The following is a 14690-nucleotide window of genomic DNA, read 5'->3' as shown; positions in this document are numbered from 1 at the left end:
GAGAAAAAAGCTTGTGTGCATAACAAAAATTGAAATAGCATTATAAAAAACAGCATTCACATGCTATTAGACAAACCTGCAGTGATGCGTTCCAAAGGTTTGTGGATGTCATGCAGCACATAAAGGGATCTTTGAATCGCAAAATTATGTGGAGAAATGTGGACACTCAACATTGTCTTACAGTATATGATGCAAAAATCACCCATAACTCAAATAAAAATGTGTATTCAAATGCATTTTAAATGCATTCAAATGCAGAAATGCATAAATGTCGGGGTAGCATTTACACATATGAGCCATCACTTCAAAACTAATGTGAGGAAAAGTAGGAATTATTAAAACTACTTATATTAAATTGTTTCTACTAGCAAAGCTATTTGTGTATTAAAAATCTGATGATAGCAAATGTCCCTGTGGTCACAAACCAAACCATGGTTCTATCAACCTTAAACTGCTGATGAATGACACTTGTCATTGAGTTGTAAGGTGTGCATGACAATTACTTTGCTCTTTGGCTTTGCTCTGTCCGGTTTAGCAACAAATTCTTAACCTATTAATCAAACAAGACACTTGTGTTTTATAAGAACAATTATAAGAATGCCAGGCTGGGCACTCCCTCCATTGACTCTGTTTGGGACTGTGTGAGTCAAAAAAAAATAAAAAATCTTGAGAACCAACACTCACAAAACTCTTCCTTAATCTATGACCACTTTCCCTTTCATTTCTGTTTTTACTTTCAACACTTTTTCTGTGTTACAACAAAGAAGTGATCACTAGAATTGAATTTCCTGTTGTTAGTCTTTCTCTCTCGCTCTCTCTGTAATATACTGAAAAATCTGCAATATACATGTGAACTTAATTAGCCTCATACTTATTCATCACATCTTGTTTGAGAAAAGGGATTTCACCAAAAGTGAAAAGTGACTTGAGAATTTTCACACAGGTGAAATAATCACCAATAACACATCACAATTTCCAGACAAAGGTCATCCTAACCTATTTTGTGTAAACAATTTTTAGGTAAACCTACATGATTGAGCAGTCAGGCTCATTCTTTCCGACAGTGAGCATCCTGGTTTCTTTTGAAAACGGATGGCCTGTCTGATGACAGTAAGTCTGTGAATGAAGAGGAAAATGAAGATGATGATGATATTATACTATTATATTATAATAACTTCAAGTCGTATATCACAGAAAGCTTGTGCAAAAGTAGCAAAAATCTGGAGCGTAAGAGAGGTCGTCCCAGTTCCACAATTACAAGGGAGTATGAAGAAAAGAGGGGAAAAGGCCCCACTACACCCATTCTGGTCCCAGATGTGTGTCTCGACACCACAGCCCACAGGGACATGCAGGGTACCATAATGTAAATGTACACCTAAAGCCAAATGTCAAAAATATGACGTCCACCTCTGTTTCACACCCACCAGCAACTGCTTCCTGAGGTTCCATACAGAATAATACAGAGACTGTGCTTTGCAAAAAAGAGAAACACCAATTCAGTCAGTACTCCCCACAGGAAGACACATTCAGAAACACAAACACACACTGCAGCTAATCTCTAACCCACCAATTTTTTGTGGCTGATGTTTGTTGAAACAAAACTTCTTCTTATGTATTTATTGCTTGTTTGTTCCTCATTCCACCCATTATATAATATAGAAAACCATTTAAAAAACTGTTAGTACCCTCATTCTATCTTGTTGCCAGGAGGCAACAAGGCAAAATCTGGTGGGGAGGTCACTAAAAAGACTGTGGTGTAACGTTCTGGTTTTACTCAAGTGACTTGACTTGACTTTGATCATGTGACACCAACTGGCTGTGTGAAAAACTTGTTTGCAAACAAGGTGGTTCAGCTGTTATCACTATAGCTTCACTCTAATTGATTTCCAGTTAGAGTTTATATATTACCCTGATTTCTGGTTTTGTCTGGGCACCCAAGTTTCCTTCCACAGTCTAAGGTTTTGCAAGTCAGAAACTCTTGCACCTTCCAGATGGAACTATGAAAGCTTTAGTCCAAGTTATTGTGTTTCTCTGCCTCCATTCAAGCCTTTCAGTCTGCTAGTTTATATGCAAACACAATTTTACACAGCTTTATGGAACAAAAACAGCTCATTGTATACTTTTTACAGTTCTGTGACAAACAGAAGCTTTTGAAAACAAACAAATTTGTATTTCAAAGATTATATGTCTACTGTAGGTTTAAACAAATATCTTGGGAGGAAAATATGTCAATTTGCTTGTATGAATGAACAACATTGCATGTAAATGAAAATTCAAAACCAACACTGAGGTGAATGCAAAACACGATAACAAAGAATACAAAACATGCAATACAACTTATTTTAATGTATTTAATATATATACTATACATTAGTAACATTACCTCTATTATAGTGTATATTATTATATTATATATTATAATATTTTAGTGTCTCTCATAACTCCACAATAGCAGCAGTAATTAGTTAGACTTGTTTAAAAATTCATCATCGGTTAGTCATAAGCAGCCCACGAAAGCGTCTTCAAAACGATACATACGAGCCTTCTTTGTGAAAACAACTCAGACAAAGAGGAATGTCCTGACAGATAGTTACACTAAAGAGGATCAAAGTACAAACCACAAACAAATGTCAGGAAAATTCTCCGGAAACATGAACACCACCTGCACAACACTCCCACAAACACACACTTAAGGTGCAAAATTTGTCTTCCTCCCTCACCTGTGATATCTTAAAATCACAATAACACGGAAACTTACAACAGATATTTCTTCTAATTCAGTTCAACTTTATTTATATAGCGCCAATTCACAACAAAGTCATCTAAGGGCACTTTACAGAAAATTTTCTTCTAGAATAATACAAACTACAAACCAGTCATACTTTTAAAAATTCATTTAAAATGACTCTAAATAATAAATTTAAAATTTTAGTTGTTTTCACAAAATTTAATTTTACTTTTCAAATATATAAATACTAATTTTTAAAAACTGCAAACAAGATGCAAACAAGATGTTTTCAACTTTACTGTAATCTCACTAAGTGTGTGTCTCTGTGTATGTGTGTGTGTGTGTGTGTGTGTGTGTGTGTGTGTCAGGGTGAGTTACAAACCTCTCTCAGTTGCCTAATATACTTAGGATAGCTTCCAAAGTATTCGTGATGCCAAAAATCATACCTGTAGCTGCATGCCTTCACATTTTAAGGTAAGCTTCAGTGTTTCCTTGTAGAGACAAACTCTGCACACTTGCATTGTTCTGACCAGAAAAAAAGAGGATAACAAAGTAAATTAAGGTATAAAAACAACATGTTTTTCAGTGGAGGGAGACTTTAATCCTTAATTTAATTTGAGTCACACATTTAAATGTATCTTATGTAATGTAAGGCTCAATTCACAGGATTTGCAGTTACACATTCTGGTGGTCAGGGAAGGGATGAGCCAATTGCACCACCTCACTTTAAGGGTTACAAGCAAGTTTGCATACACCAATATTTCATGATGCACTGACACATATGCATCTATTCCCATTACTGTAGCTTCAGTCTCCAGCTTATCTGCATCATGGCTGCACCTTTCCTCCCTCTGATTCTGTGGTTCACAATTAGACTGAGCTGCAGTGTCCACGGTGCCCCTGAGTGGTTCCAGAACATTTCTACCAGCCTCTTCAATTTGTCTGGGGACATTATGCTCGGCGGGCTCTTTCCACTTAACCAGCTCTCCAGCAACCTCAGCGAGTGGACTGACCCTGACAGTGTCACCTGTGAAAGGTACTGTATTACGAACAATAATTACCCTATTATCTGCAGTTCTGCACAAATGTACAGTATGTGCTTAATCTGACTGACAAGACTCCTGTGTATTTGGTTTTTTTTTCCTCCGGGCTCCCACAGTTTAAATCAATATGGACTGGGCCTTGCTATAGTCATGAAATATGCAGTGGATGAGATCAATGCAAACCAAACTCTGCTCCCTGGCATCAAGTTGGGTTATAAAATTTATGACACGTGCAAACAATCTGCCATCATTGTGAAGCCTACTCTCTCCTTCCTCACGGCAAAAGCTAATCAAGTGCTGTCTGTGGAGTGTAACTACACCAACTATGAGACCAGCATATCAGCTGTGATTGGTCCTCAGAGCTCAGAAATGGTGTCAGTCATTGGAAAACTATTTGGATTCTTTCTTATGCCACAGGTATGGGGGGTTTCTCCGTGGGTCGGCATGAATTCTTTTCTTGAGCTGATTTCATTTTTTACAAAAATGTTTTCAGTGAAGAAGCCAAACATTTTCATTTACACTGATCTATAAGCACTTAATTGCTAAGGTTAGAGGGCAAAGCAAGTTTTTTTGGAGAAAAGTATGATTTATGCATTCATAACTGGCAGATTTGAGATAATTATAGAGAAAACTACTTGCTTGTAATGAAAATTGTACCATGATTGAGTAATATTATGTAGTAAAGATGTACAATTTTAATTCACATGTTATATATCATCTTTCTCCCTCCAGATTAGCTACGGTGCAACGAGTGATAGGTTCAGTGACAACATTTCCTACCCCTCATTCTTCCGCACGGTGCCTAGTGACATACGGCAAGTGCAGGCCATGACAAATTTACTGAGTTCATTAAATTGGACCTGGGTGGCAGTGGTGGGCAGTGATGAGGAGTATGGACAACAGGGTGTGCAGCAGTTCTCCAAATATGCAGAAGCTAGCTCCATCTGTGTGGCCTATCAGGGGCTGATTCCAGTATACTCTGACCCTCTACCAACAGTTGCAACCATTATTAATAACATCCAACTAAACAATGTTGGTGTGGTAATACTCTTTTCAATTGTTGATCCAGCAGTTGTCTTTTTTAAAGAGGTTAGTGAAGAAGATAATTATCAAATACAGAACATTATAGACATATTTAAATTAGTTGTAGTTTACTACCAATCATCCAACTCATTGTTTTCCAGGTTATCAGGAGGAATGTAACAGGTGTGTGGATTGCCAGCACAAGTTGGGCCATACATAACCGATTGACTTCTCTCCCAAATATGCAAAGTGTTGGTACAATTATTGGATTCATTGACAAGACACAGCCACTGGATCTGCTCACTGCCTACACACAGGAGCTCTTTATCAAAATGAGTGAAGAGAGGAAAACAGTGCCTCCTCCAGCAGCAGTGTCTGAAAATCCCACCAATCCCTGTCCACAATGTTGGAACTTGTCACTTGCTAATATTAGTTTGGTAACAGATCCTGCTGTGCAGCACACAGCTTTCAGTGTGTATGCTGCCACCTACGCAGCAGCACAGGCACTGCATAACCTGCTGGGGTGCAATTCAACTGCCTGTATGTGGGGATCAGACACCAAAATCTACCCCTGGAAGGTAATTTTTATGGTCTACTAATATGGGCGATTGAAGACAATTAAAAATTAACATAAGTTTTAATAAACAAACTCAATGTTAGAAAAAATTAGGACACTTTAGGACACAGATAATACAAAGACAAATAATTTCAAATCACATCTTCTTTTGCAGTTGTTGGGGACTTTAAGGAATACTTCTGTAGACATAGTGGGTACACATTTAGTGTTTGACAGTAGTGGCAACCCAAACACAGGATATAATTTGATTCAATGGATCTGGAAAAACTCAGGCGTCAACTTCAGTATTGTTGGAAGCTATGATGACCAACTGTTTGTCAACATGTCTCTCTTCAAATGGCAAACTAAAAACAGAGAGGTAATTCAAAGAACAACATCAACTGTAAAATTAAAGTCTGCTTCAAAAGGTTAGTGATTAAATTCCAGCTTATAATACCTTAATAACTTTCGCAGGTTCCCCAGTCCACCTGTTCAGCAGAATGTGCAATAGGTCAGGTCCGCAGAGTCAAAGGCTTCCATTCCTGCTGTTTTGATTGTATCGACTGTTTGCCAGGCACTTACCAGGCAAATATAGGTAATGTGTTTGTCTAAATATAATTTAAATTCTATTTTTAAAAAAAGGTCAGTAATATGGAAAATACACTTTTTTGCTTTCCTGCCGAGATGCAGTTAATATAAAGCTAAAGCCAGCAGTGGATTAGCTTAGCTTAACATAAAGAATGAAAACAGGGGGAAACATCAGGCCTGGTGTTGTTCAAATGGAAAACAGACCTGCTCGTTATTTGACGTCATATGTTGTTTAATCCACAGAGAATTGATAAACAAACCCCACAATAAACCTCTTAACATTCCAACTTGACATTTACAGATTTATTTATAGATTAAACTAATAAAATATAATGTGTTACAAAGTAAACTGTAGGTCCAGATTCATAAACACTATGAGTGTGATTTTGACCAGTCCATATACAAGCTATACAACAATAAAAGGATAATTTCGCAAAATGCCAAAGTTCGATTTGATGATTTAATCTGATGTTGTGTCAAACCAGAGTTCATGCTGTGCTTTTGTATGTAGATGACATCCAATGTACAGCATGTTCTCCACGCCAATGGTCCCTGCTTCGCAGCATTAATTGCACTGACCCCACCTTTGACGTTTTTTCTTGGGACACACCTGAGGCTCACAGACTGATGCTGTTTGAGGTGCTGGTGCTGCTGTGCTATGGGTCAGTGGGAGCTGTGTTCCTAAAGCACTGGGGTACCCCATTGGTAGAGGCCGCAGGGGGAGGCCAGGGTATTATTGCTCTTCTCAGCCTAATCGGAGCCTGCCTCAGTCTACTGCTCTTCCTGGGGCAGCCTGGAGACATAGTGTGTCGTGTCCAGCTGCCCCTCATCTCCATTTTTCAAACAGTCACCCTCTCCATTATCAAATCCATCTCACTACAGGTGATTATTGCCACGTAATATACATTGCTATATTATAGGTCAAAATAAAGGCAGCACATTTTAATGAGGCTGAATATTCCTCTTTTCTTACAGATATTATACGTGACAGAGTTCACAGAGAAGGCTGCCTCTCACATGCATTTATTAAGAGGCCCTGGGAGATGGCTGGTTGTCCTAGTCTGCTGTGCTGTTCAGAGTGGTCTCTGTGGCTGGTTTGTTGTGGAGGGGCCGTCACTGTCTCAATATGTGCAGGACATGCAAATAGACTTTGTGAGGTCCTTTCTGACGTGTCCAGTGTTACCTTTGATGGGACTTGCCTTAATGCAAGGTTTCAACACTGCAATGGCTCTTGTGTCGTTCATGTGCACCTTCATGGCACCAAGGCCTCTTCATCAGTATAATCTTTCCAGAGACATCACCTTTTCCTCTTTGATTTACTGTGTGCTGTGGGTGACCTTTATTCCAATCTACATAAGCTTAAATGACAAGAACAGGGCCACCGTCTATATTTCTTTCGTCCTGATAAGCAACTTGGGATTAGTGGTTGCCTATTACTTTCCAAAATGCTACTCCCTGTTAAAGGAACCTGACTTAAATAAACCAGAGCACTTCTGTACCTTCCTTGAGGGTGTCCCACCAACTCCAGCTGAAGATGAGCCTCAGCCACAATCCCAGTCCGATCAATAAACACTGATGGAGAGTATATAGAGGCTACTACAAAGCAATTTCATTCATAAATGTTTCCATAAAATTAAAAATCACATGCTTTCTTTGTGAACAAAGGATGATTGTGTATTGTTTTAGTTGAGGCCTAAATGGTATAAAACATAAAGATCTGTCACAATTGGATATTTAGGTTTTTCTATATGACTGAATAAATACAGTATGTCTGACATACAACATAAGACACTTAAACTACTACAAAGTAGTACAATACAATTGTAATGTATATTTTTTCTATAATAAATACTTTCCAAAAGGCAGATACTTTTAATTGGTTTAGAATAAAAATTAAATATTGCATTGTTTTTCACAACAATTCTCTTGTTTGTGTTGTTAATGTTGTTCATTCAGTGGTTATAAGTAAAGATGCAATGAAATTTACAATCAAATTTATTTTGAATTATTTGGCCAATCCTTTTATCCATACTTAACTTACAATTCAGGCACACACACACACACAAATATTGAATAAACATTTAATTTCTGTCAACAATAATCTTGATCTCAGATTTGTGATCAAGATTCATACCAACTGGGAAATGTAATAGTTAGAAAATCGACTTGTCAGTGCGCTCTGGTGGACAAACTATGGCAACTAAAAAACATCAAAACTAGATTGGCAATTATGTACTGTATAATAAACTATAACCTAATGAATTTGCTTAATGGATTTATTAATATACAAGAACACTGAAAACCAAAGGTGTGTATTTGTATTTCCTTTCCAAAAGACCGTTGAGCATTGCTGCCCATCTACAATAACTTACAAAAAAGGGGGGAGATTGTTTAGTAGTGCTGCCAAGTGCTCTGACAATTTCTGAATAAAACCGTTATTGTTAGAAACATTGGTACAGGATGATGCCATCATTTTTTTAAAAGGTCGTATAAAAAATACATTTACCACTTACTTACTTTACCACTACTGTGTTTCTTTAGACATGAACATCACATGCTGTAGCCTACAGACTGAATGCACATCGGTAAACAATGTTCTTGAGGGGGCAATCTACTTCATCTTTTCCTACTTTAGAAGAAGCCAACTTCCCCTCAGCCAGAATCTGCGCCTAACCAGTGGGATCTTATATATTCCTCGTCCTGGGACAAAAAGCTACACCCCTTCTCTTCCATCGAAGAACCAGTGCACGTGACCGCTGCCTGAGAGACGAATTTCGGGGATTGTATTTCCGAAGCTTGACAACGGTTGCTAACAACTCATGCTGCTGGATTCCTGCGTCCGTGTCCTGAGAGGTGCCGCTGAGCGTTTCCTTTTAGAACTTTCGTAGGTGAGCAAAATTAATTTATCTTGAACAGATAGATTACACATAACAAAAAGCTTAAACGAGTTACCCCAAATATAGTAGGTTTATAGAGATAACCCTCCGTTTCTGCCAAAGTTAAATAAGTTAGGTGGCCAAGAAGGTCACTAAAAAATTTATTTGAAGATAATTCTAGCTTCTAATGGTGTGTAGGTAAGATCAGCACAAATCGAAAACTGCTTCCAGGGAAATGCTGCAGTATAATTTGGACTGATGTAGTTTTCTATTCAGCCTTTCATCTTGGTTTGATTAAACTTAGTGAATAATAACAATAAAATGTCCCCTTGTCATTCAGAAAAGCCCACTGTAACTATGCCTCGAGGAAGATCTGGCGTAAGCGCCCGCTCAGAGAGCAGTGAGATGGATATTGACGGAACAGGTAATGGTGCTTATTAACGTTATTAATAATTAAATGTTGGTGCACTGCCAGTTGCACTAATAATAATGTTCTAATCTGCATATGATGTTTTTAAGCAGAATCAGAGATAGCCAAACTGCAGAGACAGTTTAGGATCATAGAGGGACATCGGCAGGCGTACAGCATCCAGGCCCGGGAGCAGATCCGCAAGCAACAGTGAATAAGCTTTTTACCTGCATCACATTAAGAGCAGCGTGGGTTTGTGTTTTTATTAATCCAATCAGCTGATTCTGTGTTGTGCGTGCAGGCAGGACATTGACAAACTGTTGAAGGAGCAGGAAGAGCTGCATCGAAACCTTGGTGTATGTAAGAGCTCCCGCCAACAGCAGGCCAATGAGGACACTCAGAGCTTTCGTGCTTTGCTAGAGCAGAGAGACATGGTAGAAGAGGAGCTAAGGAAAGAGATGCAGTGTCAAAAGGAACTAGAGAAAGAGGTTATTTGACCTCTGCTCTGTTTTTATGATATCAAGTCATTTTTCTCGTCATATTCATTGATATTTTTTGGTTACACAAGCCACAGTTTATGTCATACATGTATCATGGACAGATTTCAAGCTTGGAGATGAAGCTGATAGAACTGAGAAAAGGGCAGGGTAATACTCATGAGGCACACAGATCTGAAATGCAGCTGACTCAGAAGACCATACGCACTTTGGAATACAAACTTGACAGAGTGAGTTTTGAAACTTCACAAAATGCACAGAAGCCATGTGTGGTTTCTGCATGTTGGTAAATGTTTGTAAACTGGATCCTTTCCAGGCCCTGACTCACTTTAATGAGGAACTGACCAAAAACAGCCACCTGAGAGAGGAGTTGCAGACTCTTCATATTGAGCGTGTCCGTTTTCAGCAACTACGCAGCAGGCTTGAAAAGGTCAGAGATCAAACAGTAGATGATACATGGATAGATTTCCAAAATCTGACCCTATACAAGATTTTGTTGTTTGTTTCTTGTTTGCATGTTTGTTTGTTTGTTTAGTTTCCTTGTTATTTCTTTTCTTTTGTTACGTAAAAAGCACATTGTGTGTTCCAGGAACTGCAGGAGATCCGAAAAAAGATTGGAGAAACCATCAGCCTTTCTACTGCTGCTTATGATGCAAGGTGAGATTTCACATGTACTAAAAACTATGTGATATGCACTGTATGATGTTGATGTTGAATAGTAGACTCATAAATCTTTCTATTTTAAGGGTGGAAGCTCAGTCAAAGATGACCTTGCTGAAGGAGAAGGCAGTCAAGGACCTTGCCCAGCACAATATTGAGATGAAGGAAATGGAAAGGCTGATTGCACATGAGTGTAACCTGAAAGATTTTATGATCACCAAGTGCAGTGAGAGGACTGGACAAGATGACGAGCAGGAGACTGAGCAAAGACGATGTATGACATAAGCATTTTGGACGTGTAAACTTCATCAGTAATAAAACTGCTGGTCCTGATAATGATGGTGGTGACTGGTGCTTGTTTGTTCCAGTGTCAGTGCTAAAGGAGCAGAAGAGGACGGACTCAGGGGAAGAATCACTGGAAGCTCTAGAGGAGGTGCTTGAGAGGATTCATACAATTACAGGGGAGGACAACCTGGACTTGCTTGTCACCAGGTTTACCGAGGGTGAGTCAGCATAACCTGAATCATCCTTTCTGACATCATACTCCATATTCAGATAAGGACAGTCCTCTTTACTACTACATTTATTGCACATCTGTTTCAGTGTGTTTTAGTTTTAAAAAGTTCTTATTAAGATATGTTTATACACATTATTGGGACATTTAGATGAGTGAAATGTATCTTAATGCTGTAATTCTGTTTCACTGTGTAGGTGAAGACCGAAACTTTGCACTCTTCAATTTTGTCAATGAGCAAAACAATGATGCGGAAGCACTAAGAGATCAAATCACCGAGGTGAGTGAGTTTTTCTATTGGACTGTGCCCATGGACACACTTTTTATTAATTTTATACTCTTTTAACTTACTCAAAGTCAGTGCTGCCTTTTGTTCACATAGTTCGAAAGCAAATAAATTAAATTAAGAACGTCAAAGTCCGAGTTGTAGAGTTCTTATATAATACCATTTGGTTCTATAAACCTGAATAAAACCTAGGAGGACAGAGGCAATCTTTGAGAAAGTAAAGGGAAGATGTGGTCTTTGTTGAGGATACACTTAAGTTTATTCATTCATGTCCATTATTTGTTTATTTATCTGATCATACTTAAACCTGCAGATCCAAGGGGAGATGGAGCAGTTTAAAATAAAAAGCTCGCAGCAGGAACAAGATCATCGCTTTATGCTGAAAGAGATTGATGACCAACAAAAAGAAACTAAATCCCAAGCTGAGGATTATGAAAACCTAGTCAACATCATAAGCAAAATCCTGGACAAGATTAAAACAGGTTTGGAAGCAAATATTTTATGTTGTAATCTAGAAAGTGTGGTGCTTTTGAACAAAGCCCTAAACCCAACATGCTCTAGTGGAGCTGCTCAGTCAGACTGGTTGCAATGGGCAGCTTCTAGGTGTGAGTGTGATCAGTGAACCTTCCTGAAATTGAGAGGAGGCAGCCGAGCGAATATAACCTGACAGTTCTGGCTTCCTGCCATCCCACAGGTGTGATGAGCATCTTCTCTAAAATGGAGTGTGACTCCTCCGTAATAGAAGATATGCTAGGCTCCTCTACTGGAATCACTGAGAACAACATCATGTCCTATCTGGGCTTGGTAGAACAGAAGACCAACGAGTTGCTCACTATACAAGCTTTCCTCACGTTCAAAGTAACCTGTCCACCTGGTTATATTCAACACATTCAAAACACAGTACTTTTTTTGCAGAACTGTTTTTGTAAACAATGGCCTTGTTACTCTCACAGCATCTGGAAAAGGACTACAGTCCAAAAGATTTGGCCAAATTCCTTTTGGGTCAAAATCCAGAACTGCTGCAGCAGCAGAATGTTAGTGTCCAACCTGCACTCAAAAGGTTAGTCTTTTGTGAAGTCTTGATGTTGATCGCCATGTGTTTATGACTTGTAAATCAGAAGACTATACATGCGTTACAACACTCAGAGGACGATTGTGTGTGTGTGTGTTTGTGTGTGTGTGTGTGTTTGTTGGTTGGACTTCTCAGTATGGACTACGATGAAGAGGAGTCTCCTCTCACTGATGAAGAAGAACGGCCACTTTCACATAAGGAACTTTTCAAAAAAATAAGAAAAGGGGTTAGTGCAAAAAACAAGTCATACATTTGAATGATTATTTATAATTTATGTCATGATAATTTTTTTCTTACTTTGCTTATCTGTTTTCTGCATATGATTTATAGAGTCTGCAGAAATAGAGTTCAGTCTGACAGGCCACATCCAAAGCATCTAAGTCTACTTAGCAGGTTGACAGCAGACGACACTGCCTTGAAGATGTGGTAGCGTGATACTCGGATCTGACCAGGTGTACTTCATGTACAAATAATAATAAACTGGGTTCTTACCTGCATGTGATGAGGACACCTTAATTGTTGACCATAATATAGAATAATGGAGATCATGTCCACTGACGGAACCAGCTTGACGGGCCAGCATGAAATGTTGCAGCTTGTACATGTAAATATTTATAGCTTAATTATGTGCATGTCAACTTTTATGATGAATAATTGCAATGGCCTGCTATGTTATATCTTGGTGTGATTTGTTTAGTTGGAAGTAATTAGGTTTGGACATATAAAGATGCCTTTTTAGACTCTGGTAACCAGCTGTCCTTTTGATGTGTGATTTGCCATCTGGCTTTGACTATACAATCTGGTCTTAATACAGCCCTCCCTCACTGGCAGTGTCTCATTACATGACACTTGCTGCTATGCTCAAACAAAAAGGTTGGGGGCAGCAAAACCTTTTGTAATTCTAATTGGCATGCAGAGACCTTGATTCACCGTTTCCAAAAAGGAGGTGAGGAGCTTGTAGCGAGTCACTGTACACACTTTGTTGGTGAACTAATAATGACTGTTTTAAGATTTTGGTAAATAGAACTCACATATTCCATCTGTTACTCTGTCATACAAGTATTTTCACCTTTTTAAAAAATCCTTTAAAGCTTTACATTAAACTGGTTAACTTTTATCATAATGCAGTCCTTAACATCAGTATGGCAGATTTCGATTTTCTTTTTACTGTATGTGTACCAGTAACATCAGGAGCATCTGTGTTTTGGTTTTTTTCTTCTAAATCTGTCAGTTTGGTTTACAGTTTGCAAGAATGAAAAACTTCACTTTGAACTTCAGGAGCTTCAAATGTCATCTTATCCAAGCATCCAGCGAGTCTGTGTTGGGGCAAAGATGACATTCACTGCTGCAAAGCAACTTCCTCTGGTACTATCAGAGAAAAACCGGAATGGGGAGCTTATTTTAAGAAATTTATTTTTATCAACAGATCACTGAAACAATTAACAAAGCATGTTACTATATTTAGGTTTAGAAGGTCACACAAATGCCATACTTCTTTTCTCCTGGGCTGTGCAAGAGAGGAGGTGATTTAACACAAGTATACCTGCCTAAACAAGAAAGACACATTTAGGTCATTGTCTTTTTTAATCTTATTGAATTTTTTATTTTTTTTCCACTGAGGTTTGACAGAAACAACTTCAAGTGAAGCTGCTACTTTGCAAACATTTATGACTGATTGACCAATGACTTGCTTTGTTCAAGATAATCCAGCTTGAATTCCCAACTGTGTGGCGTATGAAAACAGATTATCAGAGATGAAAGGGCACTGTGGAAAAGCAGAGGGTGGCTGTGGTGGGAGATGAGATGGAGGAGGCTGCTTTTTCTTTGAAATTCTACTCTCACTTAGCCCCCTCCACTCCCAACAAATTCTCTGTGCACACGGCTCTCTGCATTGCCATAGAAACCTCCCTTTTAATCACAACAGAAACCTCATTTCCTGCTCCTGACAAAGAGTCCTCATTGCCTGTAAGACCGCCTGCATTGGCCATTTCTAAACCCCACCTCTTTCTGCAGGCTGTACCTACCAGCAGAAGCAAAGTCGTATTTACTCCTCCTCTCCTTATAAGCACATTTCCCACCTTTCTCCTTCCTGTAGCCTAACCTAATCTACCTCTTTTATAAGGGTATTTTCACTGCAACTCATAATCTCTTATCATCCTAGTACTTATTTTACTTTTGTATACACTAAAGGCATGTTTATTCTGTATTTATTTCAATTATTATTTGAATGAAAAAGTATTAATCCAAACACTACATTGGAAACAACTACACACAGAACATACATCCACAGGTAGTAGTGTTTCTCCGCTCTCTTATCTAGCAACTCCCTGCTTGTCTGTGGCTTATTCAACTGTTCCTCGTCAAACTTTAGTACCTTATCAACTACAACAGTTCATGTCCTGTTATGCCAATCATAGTTTTTGCAACAGTTCCACCCT

General features: G+C 38.6%; 2 protein-coding genes across 3 annotated transcripts; both read left to right on the top strand.

Annotated features, from left to right (window-relative positions):
- The first annotated feature begins 3546 nt into the window (after nucleotides 1–3546).
- On the top strand, nucleotides 3547–7924 carry tas1r3 (taste receptor, type 1, member 3). The gene is made up of 8 exons (XM_067506173.1): nucleotides 3547–3764; nucleotides 3888–4188; nucleotides 4504–4860; nucleotides 4956–5372; nucleotides 5526–5729; nucleotides 5825–5945; nucleotides 6450–6820; nucleotides 6914–7924. Exons 1-8 carry the CDS (start codon nucleotides 3559–3561, stop codon nucleotides 7505–7507), a joined length of 2571 nt encoding a protein of 856 aa, XP_067362274.1. The 5' UTR covers nucleotides 3547–3558; the 3' UTR covers nucleotides 7508–7924.
- Nucleotides 7925–8088: 164 nt separating this feature from the next.
- On the top strand, nucleotides 8089–13369 carry odad1 (outer dynein arm docking complex subunit 1). Of its 2 annotated transcripts, none has more exons than XM_067503558.1 (15): nucleotides 8089–8826; nucleotides 9155–9238; nucleotides 9334–9433; nucleotides 9525–9711; nucleotides 9825–9950; nucleotides 10037–10150; nucleotides 10310–10377; nucleotides 10467–10654; nucleotides 10749–10883; nucleotides 11092–11174; nucleotides 11494–11662; nucleotides 11875–12038; nucleotides 12134–12240; nucleotides 12388–12478; nucleotides 12583–13369. In XM_067503558.1, the coding sequence occupies exons 2-15, from the start codon at nucleotides 9172–9174 to the stop codon at nucleotides 12595–12597; spliced, it is 1614 nt and encodes a 537-aa protein (XP_067359659.1). In that variant the 5' UTR covers nucleotides 8089–8826; nucleotides 9155–9171; the 3' UTR covers nucleotides 12598–13369. The 2 variants fall into 2 exon arrangements, with proteins under 2 accessions (XP_067359659.1, XP_067359660.1); XM_067503559.1 differs by having other exon boundaries at nucleotides 8090–8826; nucleotides 9337–9433.
- The last annotated feature ends 1321 nt before the right edge of the window (nucleotides 13370–14690 follow it).

Source organism: Channa argus, chromosome 5, assembly GCF_033026475.1.
Source record: "Channa argus isolate prfri chromosome 5, Channa argus male v1.0, whole genome shotgun sequence".
NCBI lineage: Eukaryota > Metazoa > Chordata > Actinopteri > Anabantiformes > Channidae > Channa > Channa argus.
This window is presented reverse-complemented; position numbering and strand designations above follow the sequence as displayed.

Coding starts and splice junctions, on each gene's coding strand:
- tas1r3 (XM_067506173.1), top strand. CDS start 3,559: ATGGCTGCACCTTTCCTCCCTCTGATTCTGTGGTTCACAATTAGACTG. Junction 3,765..3,887: donor GACAGTGTCACCTGTGAAAG/GTACTGTATTAC, acceptor GGGCTCCCACAG/TTTAAATCAATATGGACTGG. Junction 5,946..6,449: donor CACTTACCAGGCAAATATAG/GTAATGTGTTTG, acceptor TTTTGTATGTAG/ATGACATCCAATGTACAGCA.
- odad1 (XM_067503558.1), top strand. CDS start 9,172: ATGCCTCGAGGAAGATCTGGCGTAAGCGCCCGCTCAGAGAGCAGTGAG. Junction 9,712..9,824: donor AAAAGGAACTAGAGAAAGAG/GTTATTTGACCT, acceptor TATCATGGACAG/ATTTCAAGCTTGGAGATGAA. Junction 12,039..12,133: donor AAGCTTTCCTCACGTTCAAA/GTAACCTGTCCA, acceptor TTACTCTCACAG/CATCTGGAAAAGGACTACAG.